The sequence below is a fragment of the Oncorhynchus kisutch genome, linkage group LG14 (assembly GCF_002021735.2).
Source record: "Oncorhynchus kisutch isolate 150728-3 linkage group LG14, Okis_V2, whole genome shotgun sequence".
Lineage (NCBI taxonomy): Eukaryota > Metazoa > Chordata > Actinopteri > Salmoniformes > Salmonidae > Oncorhynchus > Oncorhynchus kisutch.
In genome coordinates, this window is record NC_034187.2 from 14,036,148 (window position 1) to 14,051,031 (window position 14,884).

General features: G+C 45.1%; 1 protein-coding gene across 7 annotated transcripts in view; it reads left to right on the forward strand.

The window, feature by feature from the left end:
* LOC109904590 (nesprin-3) overlaps window positions 1–14,884 on the forward strand; it is a 51,493-nt gene that overhangs the window by 27,700 nt on the left and 8,909 nt on the right. For 6 of the 7 annotated variants that reach the window (XM_031787888.1, XM_020501784.2, XM_031787890.1 and 3 more), the window contains exons 11-18: window positions 1,004–1,147; window positions 1,459–1,593; window positions 1,997–2,158; window positions 3,488–3,660; window positions 4,868–6,617; window positions 6,866–7,024; window positions 9,524–9,712; window positions 11,060–11,107. In XM_031787888.1, the coding sequence (XP_031643748.1) occupies window positions 1,004–1,147; window positions 1,459–1,593; window positions 1,997–2,158; window positions 3,488–3,660; window positions 4,868–6,617; window positions 6,866–7,024; window positions 9,524–9,712; window positions 11,060–11,107 (2,760 nt within the window). The remainder of the gene's footprint in view (window positions 1–1,003; window positions 1,148–1,458; window positions 1,594–1,996; window positions 2,159–3,487; window positions 3,661–4,867; window positions 6,618–6,865; window positions 7,025–9,523; window positions 9,713–11,059; window positions 11,108–14,884) is intronic. The other variant, XM_031787894.1, reaches the window with a different exon arrangement.

A 14,884-nucleotide genomic window follows, 5' to 3' on the forward strand; every position in this document is an offset into this window, starting at 1 on the left:
CCAGGGAGGAGCGAGGAGAGGGACGGAAGCTATACTGTTACACTGGCAATACTAAAGTGCCTATAAGAACATCTAATAGTCAAAGGTTCATGAAATACAAATGGTATAGAGGGAAATAGTCCTATAATTCCTATAATAACTACAACCTAAAACTTCTTACCTGGGAATATTGAAGACTCATGTTAAAAGGAACCACCAGCTTTCATATGTTCTCATGTTCTGAGCAAGGAACTGAAACGTTAGCTTTCTTACATAGCACATATTGCACTTTTACTTTCTTCTCCAACACTTTGTTTTTGCATTATTTAAACCAAATTGAACATGTTTCATTATCTACTTGAGGCTAAATTGATTTTATTGATGTATTATATTAAGTTAAAATAAGTGTTCATTCAGTATTGTTGTAATTGTCATTATTACAACAACAAAAAATGTAAGCGGCCGATTAATCGGTATCGGCTTTTTTGGCCCTCCAATAATTGGTATCGGTATCGGCGTTGAAAAATCATAATCGGTCGACCTCTACTGTACTTAGCCCATCTATAATTTAGCCCAAACAACTACCTCTTTCCCGACTGTATTTATTTATTTATTTTGCTCCTTTGCACCCCATTATTTCTATCTCTACTTTGCACATTCTTCCACTGCAAATCAACCATTCCAGGGTTTTACTTGCTGTATTGTATTTACTTTGCCACCATGGCCTTTTTTACCTCCCTTATCTCACCTCATTTGCTCACATTGTATATAGACTTGTTTCTACTGTATTATTGACTGTATGTTTGTTTTACTCCATGTGTAACTCTGTGTTGTTGTATGTGTTGAACTGCTTTGCTTTATCTTGGGCAGGTCGCAATTGTAAATGAGAACTTGTTCTCAACTTGCCAACCTGGTTAAATAAAGGTGAAATAAATAAATAAATAGGGCTCTGGTTGAATGTAGTGCATTATTGGGGTGCCATTTTACATGCAACCCATAATTTCTGATATGTCCTTTCTTTTAGGGTTTGATCTCAAGGACAAAGGACTTTGGGGACGCCTGCAAGTCAATCAGGAACAAGCTGACCCTGCTGAGAGAGAGACTGACCTCAGCAGACAGCCTCCAGCCAGACATACTGGCCAAGAAGAGCCAGTCAGACCAGCAACGGGTGGGTCACTCACTGCCATGGAGATCCTATGATGAAGTTCATTGTTTCATACAATATATTACCACATATGATCAGGTTCTAGAATGAACATTTTCCTGACCAAGATGGCTGTTTTGTTACCAACACCCATTCTAGTGTTCTATTTAATTCTGTGCTCACGGTAATCTACACCTGTGTCTCTCAAACTGGTTTCCTCTAGCCAGTTCCAGTGTGTACTAGGAGAAGCATATACATATATAAGCAAAGCATTTATAAAGCATTGATAATTTGTTTTACTATTGATAAGCTACTGCTTGTGTCCTCTCTCTCAGGTGATCAAGAAGGACTTGGAGGACTGTGAGGCCCACATCACAGCTCTGGAGACTCTGGTGTCGTCTAGCTCTGCTAACAGGACACAGTTTGAGAGGCTTTACGAGGACTGGAGAATCCTTTACAAGTCCGTCAGGGTAAGAAGGGCTCTGAGAGAGACGGCAACTCCATGCTACTGAGCCAAGCTGGGCTTTTTTTAAATGTATTTTCCTTTTATTTAACTAGGCAAGTCAGTTAAGAACAAATGCCTATTTTCAACGATGGCCTAGGAACAGGGGGCAGAGCGACAGATTTGTACCTTGTTAGCTCGGGGATTTGATCTTGCAACCTTTCGGTTACTAGTCCAACGCTCTAACCACTAGGCTACACTGCCTCCAGGCTTTCTGGGGTTACGCATCATTATAGTTTCTGGAAACGTGCTGGAAAGGACAATGTGAAAAGATAATATCCCAGTCAACAGTACTATTAGGGTTGGCACTATAGTGTTAATCAGGCACATATATTTGTGCATTCATGTTTGGATGTGTCTCTCTGTGTCAGGTAAAGGTGAAGGAGAGTGAGGAGAGCATCGGGGGGCACGAGAGTTTCCATGTGAGCCTGCTAAACGTGGAGAAGTGGTTGATGATTATGAGGCAGAAGCTGGAGTCCTACCGCAGTTCTACTGGGGAGTGGAGCCTGGACAACAGACAGCAAGAGGCTGAGGTACTGACTTTCCACATTTATCTGTTATGTTCTTGTATCGTATGGTATGTTATGTCTAGGATAGTATGTTGATGGGACAACAGACAGCACAAGACTGAGGTACTGGTCTGTTATCTTAAAGGGCAACGCCACCACTTTGCAACTTCATTTTCAGTATCTCCGGCACAATACCAATGTCAACATATGTGAAAACGGCAAATTGTTATGTTTTGTATAATTGTTTTTATTTTTTTATTTTTAACTAGGCAAGTCAGTTAAGAACACGTTTTTATTTACAATGATGGCCTACCAAAAGGCAATAAGCCTCCTGCGGTGGCTGGGATTCAAATGTATATAAAAGTAATAAAAATATAGGACAAAACACACATCACGACAACAACACAACACTACATAAAGAGAGACCTAGACAACAACACAGCATGGTAGCAACACATGACAACACAGCATGACAGCAACACATGACAACACAGCATGGCAGCAGCACAAAACAGGATACAAACATTGTTGGGCACAGAGAACAGCACAAAGGGCAAGAAGGTAGAGACAACAATACATTATGCAAAGCAGCCAAACGGTCAGTTAGTGTCCATGATTGAGTCTTTAAATGAAGAGATGAAGATAAAACTGTCCGGTTCGAGTGTTTGTTGCAGTTCGTTCCAGTTGCTAGCTGCAGCGTACTGAATAGACGAGCGAGCCGAAGATTGGGCTCCCGAGTGGCGCAGCGGTCTAAGGCACTGCATCTCAGTGGTTGTGGTGTCACTACAGACACCTTGGTTCAAATCCAGGCTGTATCACAACCGGCTGTGATTGGGAGTCCATAGAGTAGTGCACAATTGCCCCAGCGTCGTCTGGGTTTGGCTGTTGTAGGCCGTCCATTGTAAATAAGAATTTGTTCTTAACTAACTCGCCTAGTTAAATAAAGGTTAAATGAAAAGATGAGAGTGCTTTGGAGACCTATGAAGATAAAAAGTTCTACCTGATGACATCATCAAAAGTGAAAACATTTTAACAGTGATTTTCAAACACTATGAGATTCGCGGTGACGTGGGGAGCAAGAAATGCCCCTCTGGCTAGAAACTTGTTACATGTTTTGAAAATGCACTGTTTTGTTACTGTTAATCCTACCCTGTGATGTCAGAGAAGCTTTTTAAAAAATATATTTTTAACCACAGATCATAGAAACTGGCTGTTTTCATGTGTAGACACTGGTTTGGTGCAACTTGTTTGAAAAAAACGGACACTGATGAATATGTTGCTGTTTTCATAAGTCTCTATGTGGCCGTAGCCTAAGTCCTGTCCTGTCCTGTTATTCTTCCTCCGACCCTGTAGAGGGCACTAGGTGAGTTCCCAGAGAAGGAACTGCAGCTGCACCAGACAGAGGTTCAGGGCCAGGGGGTGCTGGAGAGGACCTCTGAGGAGGGCCGGGTGCACATCCTCAGGGACATGAAGCACCTGAGGGAGTCCTGGATGGCCCTCCATGACCTCAGCCTCAACCTCTTCAGGTACACCACACTAATTCGGGCTGGATGCAAAACTCATAGAATAAGATATAGAACACAAGAAGGGTTATTTATTCCTGACCAAGATGACTGCCATTATCACATTCTATAGCTATGCAGGTCTATGACATCTGCCACTCTAGTGAATGATAGGGTCTCTAAGGGAGAAGTAATCTAGCACCACTACTATTACTACTACTACTACTACTAATACTACTACTCCTACTACTACTACTACTACTACTACTAGTCCTACTACTCCTACTACTACTATTACTCCTCCTCCTCCTCCTCCTACTACTACTCATACTACTAGTCCTACTAGTCCTACTACTACTACTACTACTACTAGTCCTACTACTACTATTACTACTACTACTACTACTACTCCTATTACTAGTACTACTATTAGTCCTACTACTACTACTACTACTAGTAGTCCTACTACTACTACTACTACTAGTCCTACTAGTACTACTACTAGTCCTACTACTACTACTAGTCTTAATACTACTACTAGTCCTACTACTACTATTATTACTACTACTACTACTACTACTACTAGTCCTACTACTACTACTACTAGTCTTATTACTACTACTATTACTACTACTACTAGTCCTACTACTAATACTACTACTACTAGTCCTAATACTACTACTACTACTACTACTAGTCCTACTACTACTAGTCCTACTACTACTAGTCCTAATACTACTACTACTACTAGTCCTACTACTACTACTAATACTAATACTACTAGTACTACTACTACTACTAGTCCTACTATTACTACTACTACTACTACTACTACTAGTCCTACTACTACTAGTCCTACTACTACTACTAATACTAATACTACTAGTACTACTACTACTACTAGTCCTACTACTAGTCCTACTATTACTACTACTACTACTACTACTAGTCCTACTACTACTTCTACTAGTTCTACTACTACTAGTCCTACTACTACTACTACTACTACTACTACTAGTCCTACTACTACATCTGTAGTTTAGTGGTTTTCAGTTGAGGTCCTCGACAACCTCTTATGGCTTGTGCACATTTATCTCCAAAACGCTTCTACATAAAAGTAATTATATTACATATGCTGTCCCTGCATCTGGGTGAAAAGTATTTAATGCAGCCAATTGCACAATCTTAAGAGATGCCTTCAGTACTGACTGTCTGTTGTTCCGATCTCCAGGCTGCTGAATGGGCACAGCTCTGAGGACCCTGACTTAGACACCCAGAGGGAGAGGGTGAGAGGCCAGGCTGGGGAGAGGCCAGGCCCAGGCAGGGAGCTCTTTCCTGGGGAGGGAGGAGACATGATCAAGGGTAGTGGCTCCAGCAGCAGGATGGAGGGTGCTCCAGAGAGATCCCCAGGAGAGGGCCATGGGGTCTGGCTCTCTCAGAGCTCTGGGGTAGGGGCTGGGAGAGGGGGAAGAACAGGGTTAGGAGGAAGGTTGGAGCGAGGGGAAGGAGGGGAGAGTTTTGGAGCAGAAGAGGGTATTTGGGTCGAGGGAGCGTTTGAGGGCAGTATGGAGGTTATGGATCTCTCTGAACATAGGGAGAGACAGGGCAGGGATCGACAGACTCTTGGTCAACAACTGAGTCCTATGACGTTAACCTTGGCAGGCAGTCAGAGACGGGGACAGGGCGGTGGGAGTGGGGACAGGGAGAGGGAAAGGGAGAAGGAGAAGGAGAGGGGTGGCGGTGAGCACAGCCTGGGTGTAGAGGAGGTGGACTCCTCCATCGTTTGGAGAGGGGGGTGCGGTCAGAGGGGAGAGGAGGGAACCACAGGGATGACATCAGGCCACACAGGGGGCAGAAGCACCCATGGTGGAGGAGGATTGGTGGTGGGGGACTCTGGCTCCAGGGTTAGCGGGGTAGTGGGGGACTCTGGCTCCAGGGTTAGCGGGGTGGTGGGGGACTCTGGCTCGAGGGTTAGCGGGGTAGTGGGGGACTCTGGCTCCAGGGTTAGCGGGGTAGTGGGGGACTCTGGCTCCAGGGTTAGCGGGGTGGTGGGGGACTCTGGCTCCAGGGTTAGCGGGGTGGTGGGGGACTCTGGCTCCAGGGTTAGCGGGGTGGTGGGGGACTCTGGCTCCAGGGTTAGCGGGGTAGTGGGGGACTCTGGCTCCAGGGTTAGCGGGGCTGTGGGGGACTCTGGCTCCAGGGTTAGCGGGGTAGTGAGGGACTCTGGCTCCAGGGTTAGCGGGGTAGTGAGGGACTCTGGCTCCAGGGTTAGCGGGGTGGTGGGGGACTCTGGCTCCAGGGTTAGCGGGGTAGTGGGGGACTCTGGCTCCAGGATTAGCGGGGTAGTGGGGGACTCTGGCTCCAGGGTTAGCGGGGTGGTGGGGGACTCTGGCTCCAGGGTTAGCGGGGTGGTGGGGGACTCTGGCTCCAGGGTTAGCGGGGTGGTGGGGGACTCTGGCTCCAGGGTTAGCGGGGTGGTGGGGGACTCTGGCTCCAGGGTTAGTGGGGTAGTGGTGGACTCTGGCTCCAAGGTTAGCGGGGTGGTGGGGGACTCTGGCTCCAGGGTTAGCGTGGTGGTGGGGGACTCTGGCTCCAGGGTTAGCGGGGTAGTGGGGGACTCTGGCTCCAGGATTAGCGGGGTAGTGGTAGTAGATGTGTCTGAGTCCAGCAGTAGTGGGCAGACAGAGGAGTGGGTGGATGGGCAGAGGTCCAGAGGAATGGCTGAATCCCTGGCCATGGAGTTAGATGTGGGGTTAGGGTCAGGCTCTGGGTTAGAGCACGGCAGCAAAGGCAACTACGACAAGGGAACAGGTGGAATGAGAGACCACAGTGAAGGGGGACATCTGCGACACAGAGGCTTTTTCCCGCCTATCAAGACCAGAATGGAGGATTCAGTCATGGATGGTCTCACTCTGTCATTCCAGCAAGGCTCTGCTAGAAAACCCTCTGGAAGGCTACAGGGCTCAAGTCACCACACCACGGTCTGGTTTCTCCACCCATTCTTTTATCTCAAATCATAATAATCACATTTTCTAGTTCATAAAGGAAGATGTAAACTTCAAGTTGACATGCTATAATTGACTTGTCTCTCAATACACTGTAACCCATATTCAACTGCCGTTATAAACTGAAATATTAAGAAAGTTAGCTAGCTGATTTTTTTTTATACATATATTTCCTACAGTAAGTTGATGTTGTTGCTGATCATGTTGTTGTTGGGGTCCTTCAGGCAGATGTTGGGGCAACCCTGAGTGCAGGGGACTATGAGGACAGGAGGAGGGAGTTTGAGGCCTGGCTACAGAAGGAGAACGATACACTCTCAGGGATTCTGAGCACAGAGGGACTGCTGAGCACCAAAGAACTCAAGATCAGGCAGAACACACTCATGGTTGGTGCTGATGTTTCTTCTCAGAAATTAACACTATTGCATTTCCAGTATTCCATTCCTGTTTTTATTTACACAAAAATGATAAGTTACTCTAGGTCTGTGTCTTATGGTTAGTAATGTGCATGCTACATGATAACTTCATAAAACGTGTATTTCATCTGGAGGACATTATGTTCAGAGTGCACCAAACAAAACCCTAGGATGGTATAAAATACCTTACAGAGGCCCTGACAAATTCACAAACCTTCTGACCTTCCTCTAGAAGACTAAAATAACTTTTGGCAGCTGAATTGACAGACAGTTACATCACAATCACAAGCTGCCTGACAGTCAGACAGTTACATCACAATCACAAGCTGCCTGACAGACAGACAGTTACATCACAATCACAAGCTGCCTGACAGTCAGACAGTTACATCACAATCACAAGCTGCCTGACAGTCAGACAGGTTACATCACAATCACAAGCTGCCTGACAGTCAGACAGTTACATCACAACCACAAGCTGCCTGACAGTCAGACAGGTTACATCCCAACTACAAGCTGCCTGACAGTCAGACAGGTTACATCACAACCAAAATGGCACCCTATTCTCTATTTAGTGCACTACTTTTGAAATAGGGCTGTGGTCAAATATAGTGCACTATAAAGGGAATAGGGTGTCATTTGGGACACTAGCAGGCCATGTTAGTGGTTAGGATGTATCTGTCAGTATGGGAGCACAGAGAACGCTTCAAATTCAGTCAGCAGACAGTGGACATTGATTCAAGGCAGACGGGGGATTGGAGATGTTTGATTGGGGATATACTGTGTGTGTGTTTCAGTAGATATGAAGGATTATTGCTTCAGGATTTACTGCGGCCTGAATTCTCCTGTGCAAAGATCCTCTGTAGACATTTCTCACTGACACATTGCTTATTGTTATTACATGATGCAGCAATTCCCCTTCTTATCCCTCAGCCACATGCAACAGTTCTCTGTCCCCCTGTTGTTCTCTCCCCTTCTCTCTTCCCCCTCTCTCTCTTCCTCTCTCTTTCTGTCCCTCCCTCTCTGTCTCCCCCCTCTCTCTCTTCCTCTCTCTTTCTGTCCCTCCCCTCTCTCCCCCTCTCTCTCTTCCCTCTCTCTCTCTCCTTCTCTCTTTCTGTCCCTTCCTCTCTCTCTTCCCCCTCTCTCTCTTCCTCTCTCTTTCTGTCCCTTCCTCTCTCTCTCCCCCTCTCTCTCTTCCCCCTCTCTCTCTTCCTCTCTCTTTCTGTCCCTTCGTCTCTCTCTCTCCCCCTCTCTCTCTTCCCCCTCTCTCTCTTCCTCTCTCTTTCTGTCCCTCCCCCTCTCTCCCCCCCTCTCTCTTCCCTCTCTCTCTCTCCCTCTCTCTTTCTGTCCCTTCCTCTCTCTCTCCCCCTCTCGCTCTTCCCCCTCTCTCTCTTCCTCTCTCTTTCTGTCCCTTCGTCTCTCTCTTCCCCCTCTCTCTCTTCCTCTCTCTTTCTGTCCCTTCATCTCTCTCTCCCCCTCTCTTTCTTCCCCCTCTCTCTCGTCCTCTCTTTCTCTCCCTCCCTCTCTCTCTCCCTCTCTCTCTCTCCCCCTCTCTCTTTCTGTCCCTTCCTCTCTCTCTCTCTCTCTCTCTCTCTCTCTCTCTCTCTCTCTCTCTCTCTCTCTCTCTCTCTCTCTCTCTCTCTCTCTCTCTCTCTATCCCTCCCTCTCTCTCTCCCCCTCTCTCTTTCTGTCCCTCCCCCTCTCTCCCCCTCTCTCTCTTCCCCCTCTCTCTCTTCCTCTCTCTTTCTGTCCCTTCGTCTCTCTCTCCCCCTCTCTCTCTTCCCCCTCTCTCTCTTCCTCTCTCTTTCTGTCCCTCCCCCTCTCTCCCCCCCTCTCTCTTCCCTCTCTCTCTCCCTCTCTCTTTCTGTCCCTTCCTCTCTCTCTCCCCCTCTCTCTCTTCCCCCCCTCTCTCTTCCTCTCTCTTTCTGTCCCTTCGTCTCTCTCTCCCCCTCTCTTTCTTCCCCCTCTCTCTCGTCCTCTCTCTTTCTCTCCCTCCCTCTCTCTCCCTCTCTCTCTCTCCCCCTCTCTCTTCTGTCCCTTCCTCTCTCTCTCTCTCTCTCTCTCTCTCTCTCTCTCTCTCTCTCTCTCTCTCGCTCTATCCCTCCCTCTCTCTCTCCCCTCTCTCTTTCTGTCCCTTCCTCTCTCTCTCTCTCTTCCTCTCTCGTTCTATCCCTCCCTCTCTCTCTTCCTCTCTCGTTCTATCCCTCCCTCTCTCTCTCCCCCTCTCTCGTTCTATCCCTCCCTCTCTCTCTCTCCCCCTCTCTTTCTGTCCCTTCCTCTCTCTCTCTCTCTCTCCCTCTCTCTTTCTTCCCCCTCTCTCTCCCCCTCTCTCGTTCTATCCCTCCCTCTGTCTCTCCCCCTCTCTCTCTTCCTCTCTCGTTCTATCCCTCCCTCTCTCTCTCCCCCTCTCTGTCTCTTCCCCCTCTCTCTTTCTTCTTCCTCTCTCACCCCTCCCTCTCCTCACTCCCACAGACCTTGCAGTCCAGTGTAGACTGGGGTCAGGAGCAGTTCCAGCTACTACTGATGGCTTGGGCTGTAGCCGGGGCCAGGGCTGACCGTGGGGCTGAGGATGTGGGCATGGAGGAGATACGTTATCGCTGGATGCTCTATAAGTCCAAACTGAAGGATGTAGGAGACCTCAAAGCCCTGTTGAATGTCAAGGTAAACAGTACTGTGCAAATACTGTATTGTGCCTCTAAAATGGCGCCCTATTCCCTTTTTATAGTGCCCTATTTTTGACTAGGACCTATTCATAGGTTGCACCTCTGTCACTCGGTCATGCCATTGTTATGAACGTTCTCAAGCTGCCCTCTACCAGTGGTGTGATAGAGGTGCTCTGAAGTCGTGATAAGCCCAGTCATTCTGGACGGAGGCTAACGACTGCCTGGAAATATGATTAATGTTTAGTAGGAAACAACTTTGCCAGCATTATCATGTTGTCAAATTTACTTTAGACAAATGGAAATGTTGTCTTTAGCTAGCAAAGTTTTGCAAAATAGCCAGCAATGCTAATGGTAGCTAGCTAAAAGCCAGTGTCCTCCCCTCAATCGTAGTTAACGTTATACTGCATCTAAAGCCATCTGGCGACATCAAAATGATGACACAAGGTTTTTCTACTAATTATTTGCCTCCCTTTTGAAGGGCATTGTATTTCCAAGCCACTGTAATGCACTTTTGATGAAATCTTCATCAGCGCTCATTGATTATGCATTGTGTAGAATGCTCAGATAGGCATCAGTCCAGAACGAACGTTCAAAACAATATTGTGACGAAACAAGCCATGAATATACTGTAGCTCTGGACAAAAGTAGTGCAATATTTCGGGAATAGGGTGCTGTGTAAAATGTACATCCAGCAGAGGGCGTTAAAGAGTATCCTATAATAAAGAGATGATACATTGGTCTACCACAGGGATGGGCAACTTTGATGTTTTGGGGGCCACAAAACAACGACATTTATCATGAGGGGTGGCTCTACATACCCACATCCATACCCCCCATCTTGCATTATAGTGGCATTGAAGAGGGGGGGGGGGACACATTTTAAAGTTTGTTTCCTGCAATTTTACACATTTTGCTATGGAGTTGGAGAGACAAATTTGACGTTTTACAGCTATTTTGCTGCAATTCTACACATTTTGCCATCGGGTGGAGGCAAATGTTTGCCATTTTTAATATGACAACTGATGATCAATGGTTCCCACCCCGGTGTGTAATTCAACCATTCCTACTACAAGTTTAGATAGCTGGCCGCCAGACTAACTTAACAATCTAAATGGTTATGGCTGACATGGGCTATTTGAGTGACTGCTGATATACAACCACATTTAGAAATTGCACTTTGTGTAGTCTATTACTCTACCCCCCCCCCCCCCCCCCCCCCATTCCCCTCCCTGGTCTTCCAGAAGGTAGCAGTGTATCATCAATGTTGGGTAATGGTCTGGCTGCACTGTTCTGTGTAAAGCACATGCAGTATATTGGCCTGTATGTCTTCTTGATTTATTTCCAGCAGGGTGCCGGTGCTGCTGGCCGAGAGGAACACACCAGGACAGCTAAGGTACAGTTAACAATCGCTCTCAATGATCTTGTCTTGGTCAAACATTCCTTTAATGTTCAGTGTAGTTGAAACTGGAAAAAACATGTGGCCTGAGCTGGTCCAGTGGTCTCAGCTGCAGCCTGAGGAAAGCAAATATCTCTACAGTCAGTGTCTGGATAATATGTGTGAAATGCTTGATAATGTATGTGATATCAACAGAGAAGTATATTTTCTGGGTGATTTAAATATCGACTGGCTGTCATCAAGCTGCCCACTCAGGAAAAAACTTCAAACTGTAACCAGTGCCTGTAACCTGGATCAGGTTGTCAGTCAACCTACCAGGGGTAGTTACCAACAACACAGGAATGAAATCATCAACATGTATTGATCACATTTTCACTAACGCTTCAGATATTTGCTTTAAAACAGTATCCAAATCCATAGGATCACAATATAGTAACCATATCTAGGAAAACCAAAGATTCAAAGGCTGGGCCTAATATAGTGTATATGAGGACAGGCTGGGCCTAATATAGTGTATATGAGGACAGGCTGGGCCTAATATAGTGTATATGAGGACAGGCTGGGCCTAATATAGTGTATATGAGGACAGGCTGGGCCTTATATAGTGTATATGAGGACAGGCTGGGCCTAATATAGTGTATATGAGGACAGGCTGGGCCTAATATAGTGTATATGAGGACAGGCTGGGCCTAATATAGTGTATATGAGGACAGGCTGGGCCTAATATAGTGTATATGAGGACAGGCTGGGCCTAATATAGTGTATATGAGGACAGGCTGGGCCTAATATAGTGTATATGAGGACAGGCTGGGCCTAATATAGTGTATATGAGGACAGGCTGGGCCTAATATAGTGTATATGAGGTCATACAATATGTTTTGTAGTGATTCATATGTTGATGATGTTTAGAATATTTGCTGGTCTGTGGTGTGTAATGAGGAGCAACCAGACGCTGCAATTGATGCATTTATGAAACTACTTATTCCAGTTACTAATAAGCACGTATCCATTAAGAAAACGACTGTAAAAACTGTTAAATCCCCTTGGATGAGGGGATTGCCCTTGGATGAGGGATGAGGCAAAAGGTATGGCAATTAAGTCTGGCAGCCCAACCGATTGGCAAACATACTGCAAATTCACAAACTATGTGACTAAACTAAATCAAAATAAACTACACTATGAAACAAAGATAAATTATACAATGAATGATAGTAAAAAGCTTTGGTGCACCTTAAATGACATTTTGGGTTTCAGGTTTGGGGAAATTAAACTCTCTAATTGTTTTATATTTTAAAATGTTGCCAGGAAATGCAGCTCTGTCTTGGGTTCTGCTGTTGTGCAGTAGTTGCACAGCCTCTCCTCTACAGGGAGCTAGGTTCTCCTGTGTCTACCCTTCTCAATGCAAAGGCTATGCTCACTGAGCCTGTACTTTGTCAAAGTTTTTCTAAGGTATTGCTCAGTAACCCTGGTCAAATAGTTAGCCATGGTGTACTGTCGATTTAGGGGCAGGTTGCACTGCATTGTGCTTTGTGCTTGTGTTTCCCAATAAGGAATGTCATTTTGACTGTGTTGTAATTTGTTTTATTCTGATTGATTGGATGTTCTGGTCCTGAGGCTTCAGTGTGTTAGTAGAACAGGTTTGTGAACTCAGCCCCAGGACCAGCTGGATGAGGGGACTCTTTTCTTTGCTCAGCTCTTGGCATTGCAGGGCGTGGTAATGATATGAGAGGGTCACTGTATTTGAGATGTTTCCAAAAATGAATTGCTCTATTTTGAGTTTTTATTCTTAGTGGATATTGGCATAATTCTGCCCTGCATGTATTGTTTGTAGTTTTCCTCTGGACATGTAGGAGAATCTTACAGAACTCTGCATGCAGTGTTTCAATTGAGTGTTTGTCCCATTGGGTGAAATCTTGTTTTGCAAGTGGACCCCACACCTCGCTGCCATAAAGTGCAATTGGTTCAATTACATATTCAATTCGTTGTAGCCACATTTGAATATTTACGTATTTGAATTAGAATTAGTCTTTTATTGGCGTAGAATGTCCTGCCGGCTTTTTCTCTCAGTTCATTTCCTGCTTTATTAAGGTGTCCAGTTGAGCTTATTTTTAAACCTAAGTAATTGTAGTGTGTACAGCACTCTATATATTTTGTACCAATTGAGAACTTTGGTCTAATTCCCTGAGATCTGGATCTTCTCTGGAAAATCATTATTTTAGTCTTTTTGGGGTTTACTGCCAGGGCCCAGGTCTGGCAGTACTGCTGTAGCAGGTCCAGGCTCTGCTGTAGGCCATGTGCTGTGGGTGACAGCATGTATAGGTCATCTGTGAAATTCAGGCATTTAACCTCTGAATTGTGGAGACTAACACCAGGGGCTGAGGATTGTTCTAGAATTGTGGCCAATTCATTGACGTAAATATTGAAGGGTGCAGGGCTCAGATTGCAACCCTTGCGAAGGCCCCGCCTCTGGTTAAAGAATTCTGTTATTTTCTTGCCAAGCATACATGTTGGTATTATTTTGGTGGCCATGTCTATTAGGGTGTAAATGTGATCGGTCATGTGATGTTTTTGTATACATCCAATTAGGATTTTACTCAAGACATTGTGCTTATTAAGGAAGTTTAGAACTCTTACATTTATAATACTACAGAAAACCTTCCCCAGGTTACTGTTCACACAAATGCCTCTGGAATTGTTAGGGTCAAATTAGTCTTTGTTCTTAAAGATTGGGGGGGTTATGAGTCCTTGATTCCAGATGTCAGGGAAATAACCTACACTCAGGATCAAATTAAACAGTTTTAATATAGCCAATTGACATTTTGCACTAGTGAGTTTGAGCATCTCATTTAGGATGCCATCAGGTCCACATGCTTTTTAAATTTGAGGGCCTGAAGTTTCTTATAGAGCTCCTGGTCAGTAATTGGGGAGTCCAATGGATTTCCATTGTCCTCTATAGCTTTTTCTAATCCATTCACCTTCTCATGAATTTGACATTGTTCTGCGTGTGTGTCAATTTGAACAGTGTTGTAGAGTGTTTTAAACGGGTCTGTCCATATGTCACCATTTTGTATCGCTAATTCCTCTAGATTTTTTAAAAAGGTTTTCTCTCTGTCTCCTTCGGCCTCTCTCTGTCTCTTTCTCTGTCTCTCTTGCTCTGTCTCTCTCACTCTGTCTCTTGTCTCTCTCTCTGTCTCTCTCTGTCTCTTTCTGTCTCTTTCTCTGTCTTACTCTTTCTCTCTTTCTCTCTCTCCGCCTCTCTGTCTTTCTCTGTCTCTCTCTCTCTTTCTCTCTCTCTGTCTCTGTCTCTCTCTGTCTCTCTGTCTCTTTCTGTCTCTGTCTCTTTCTCTGTCTCTCTCTGTCTCACTCTTTCTCTCTCTCTTTCTCTGTCTCTCTGTCTCTTTCTCTCTCTCTCTCTCTGTCTCTCTTTCTCTCTCTCTGTCTCTTTCTTTCTCTCTCTCTCTCTCTCTGTCAATTCAATTTCAATTCAATTCAAGGACTTTATTGGCATAGGAAACATGTGTTAACATTGCCAAAGCAAGTGAGGTAGATAATATATAAAGTTAATATATGAAGTGAAATAAAGAATAAAAATTAACAGTAAACATCACACATACAGAAGTTTCAAAACAATAGACATTACAAATGTCATATTATATATATACAGTGTTTTAACAATGTACAAATGGTAAAGGACACAAGATAAAATAAATAAGCATAAATATGGGTTGTATTTACAATGGTGTGTGTTCTTCACTGGTTGCCCTTTTCTCGTGG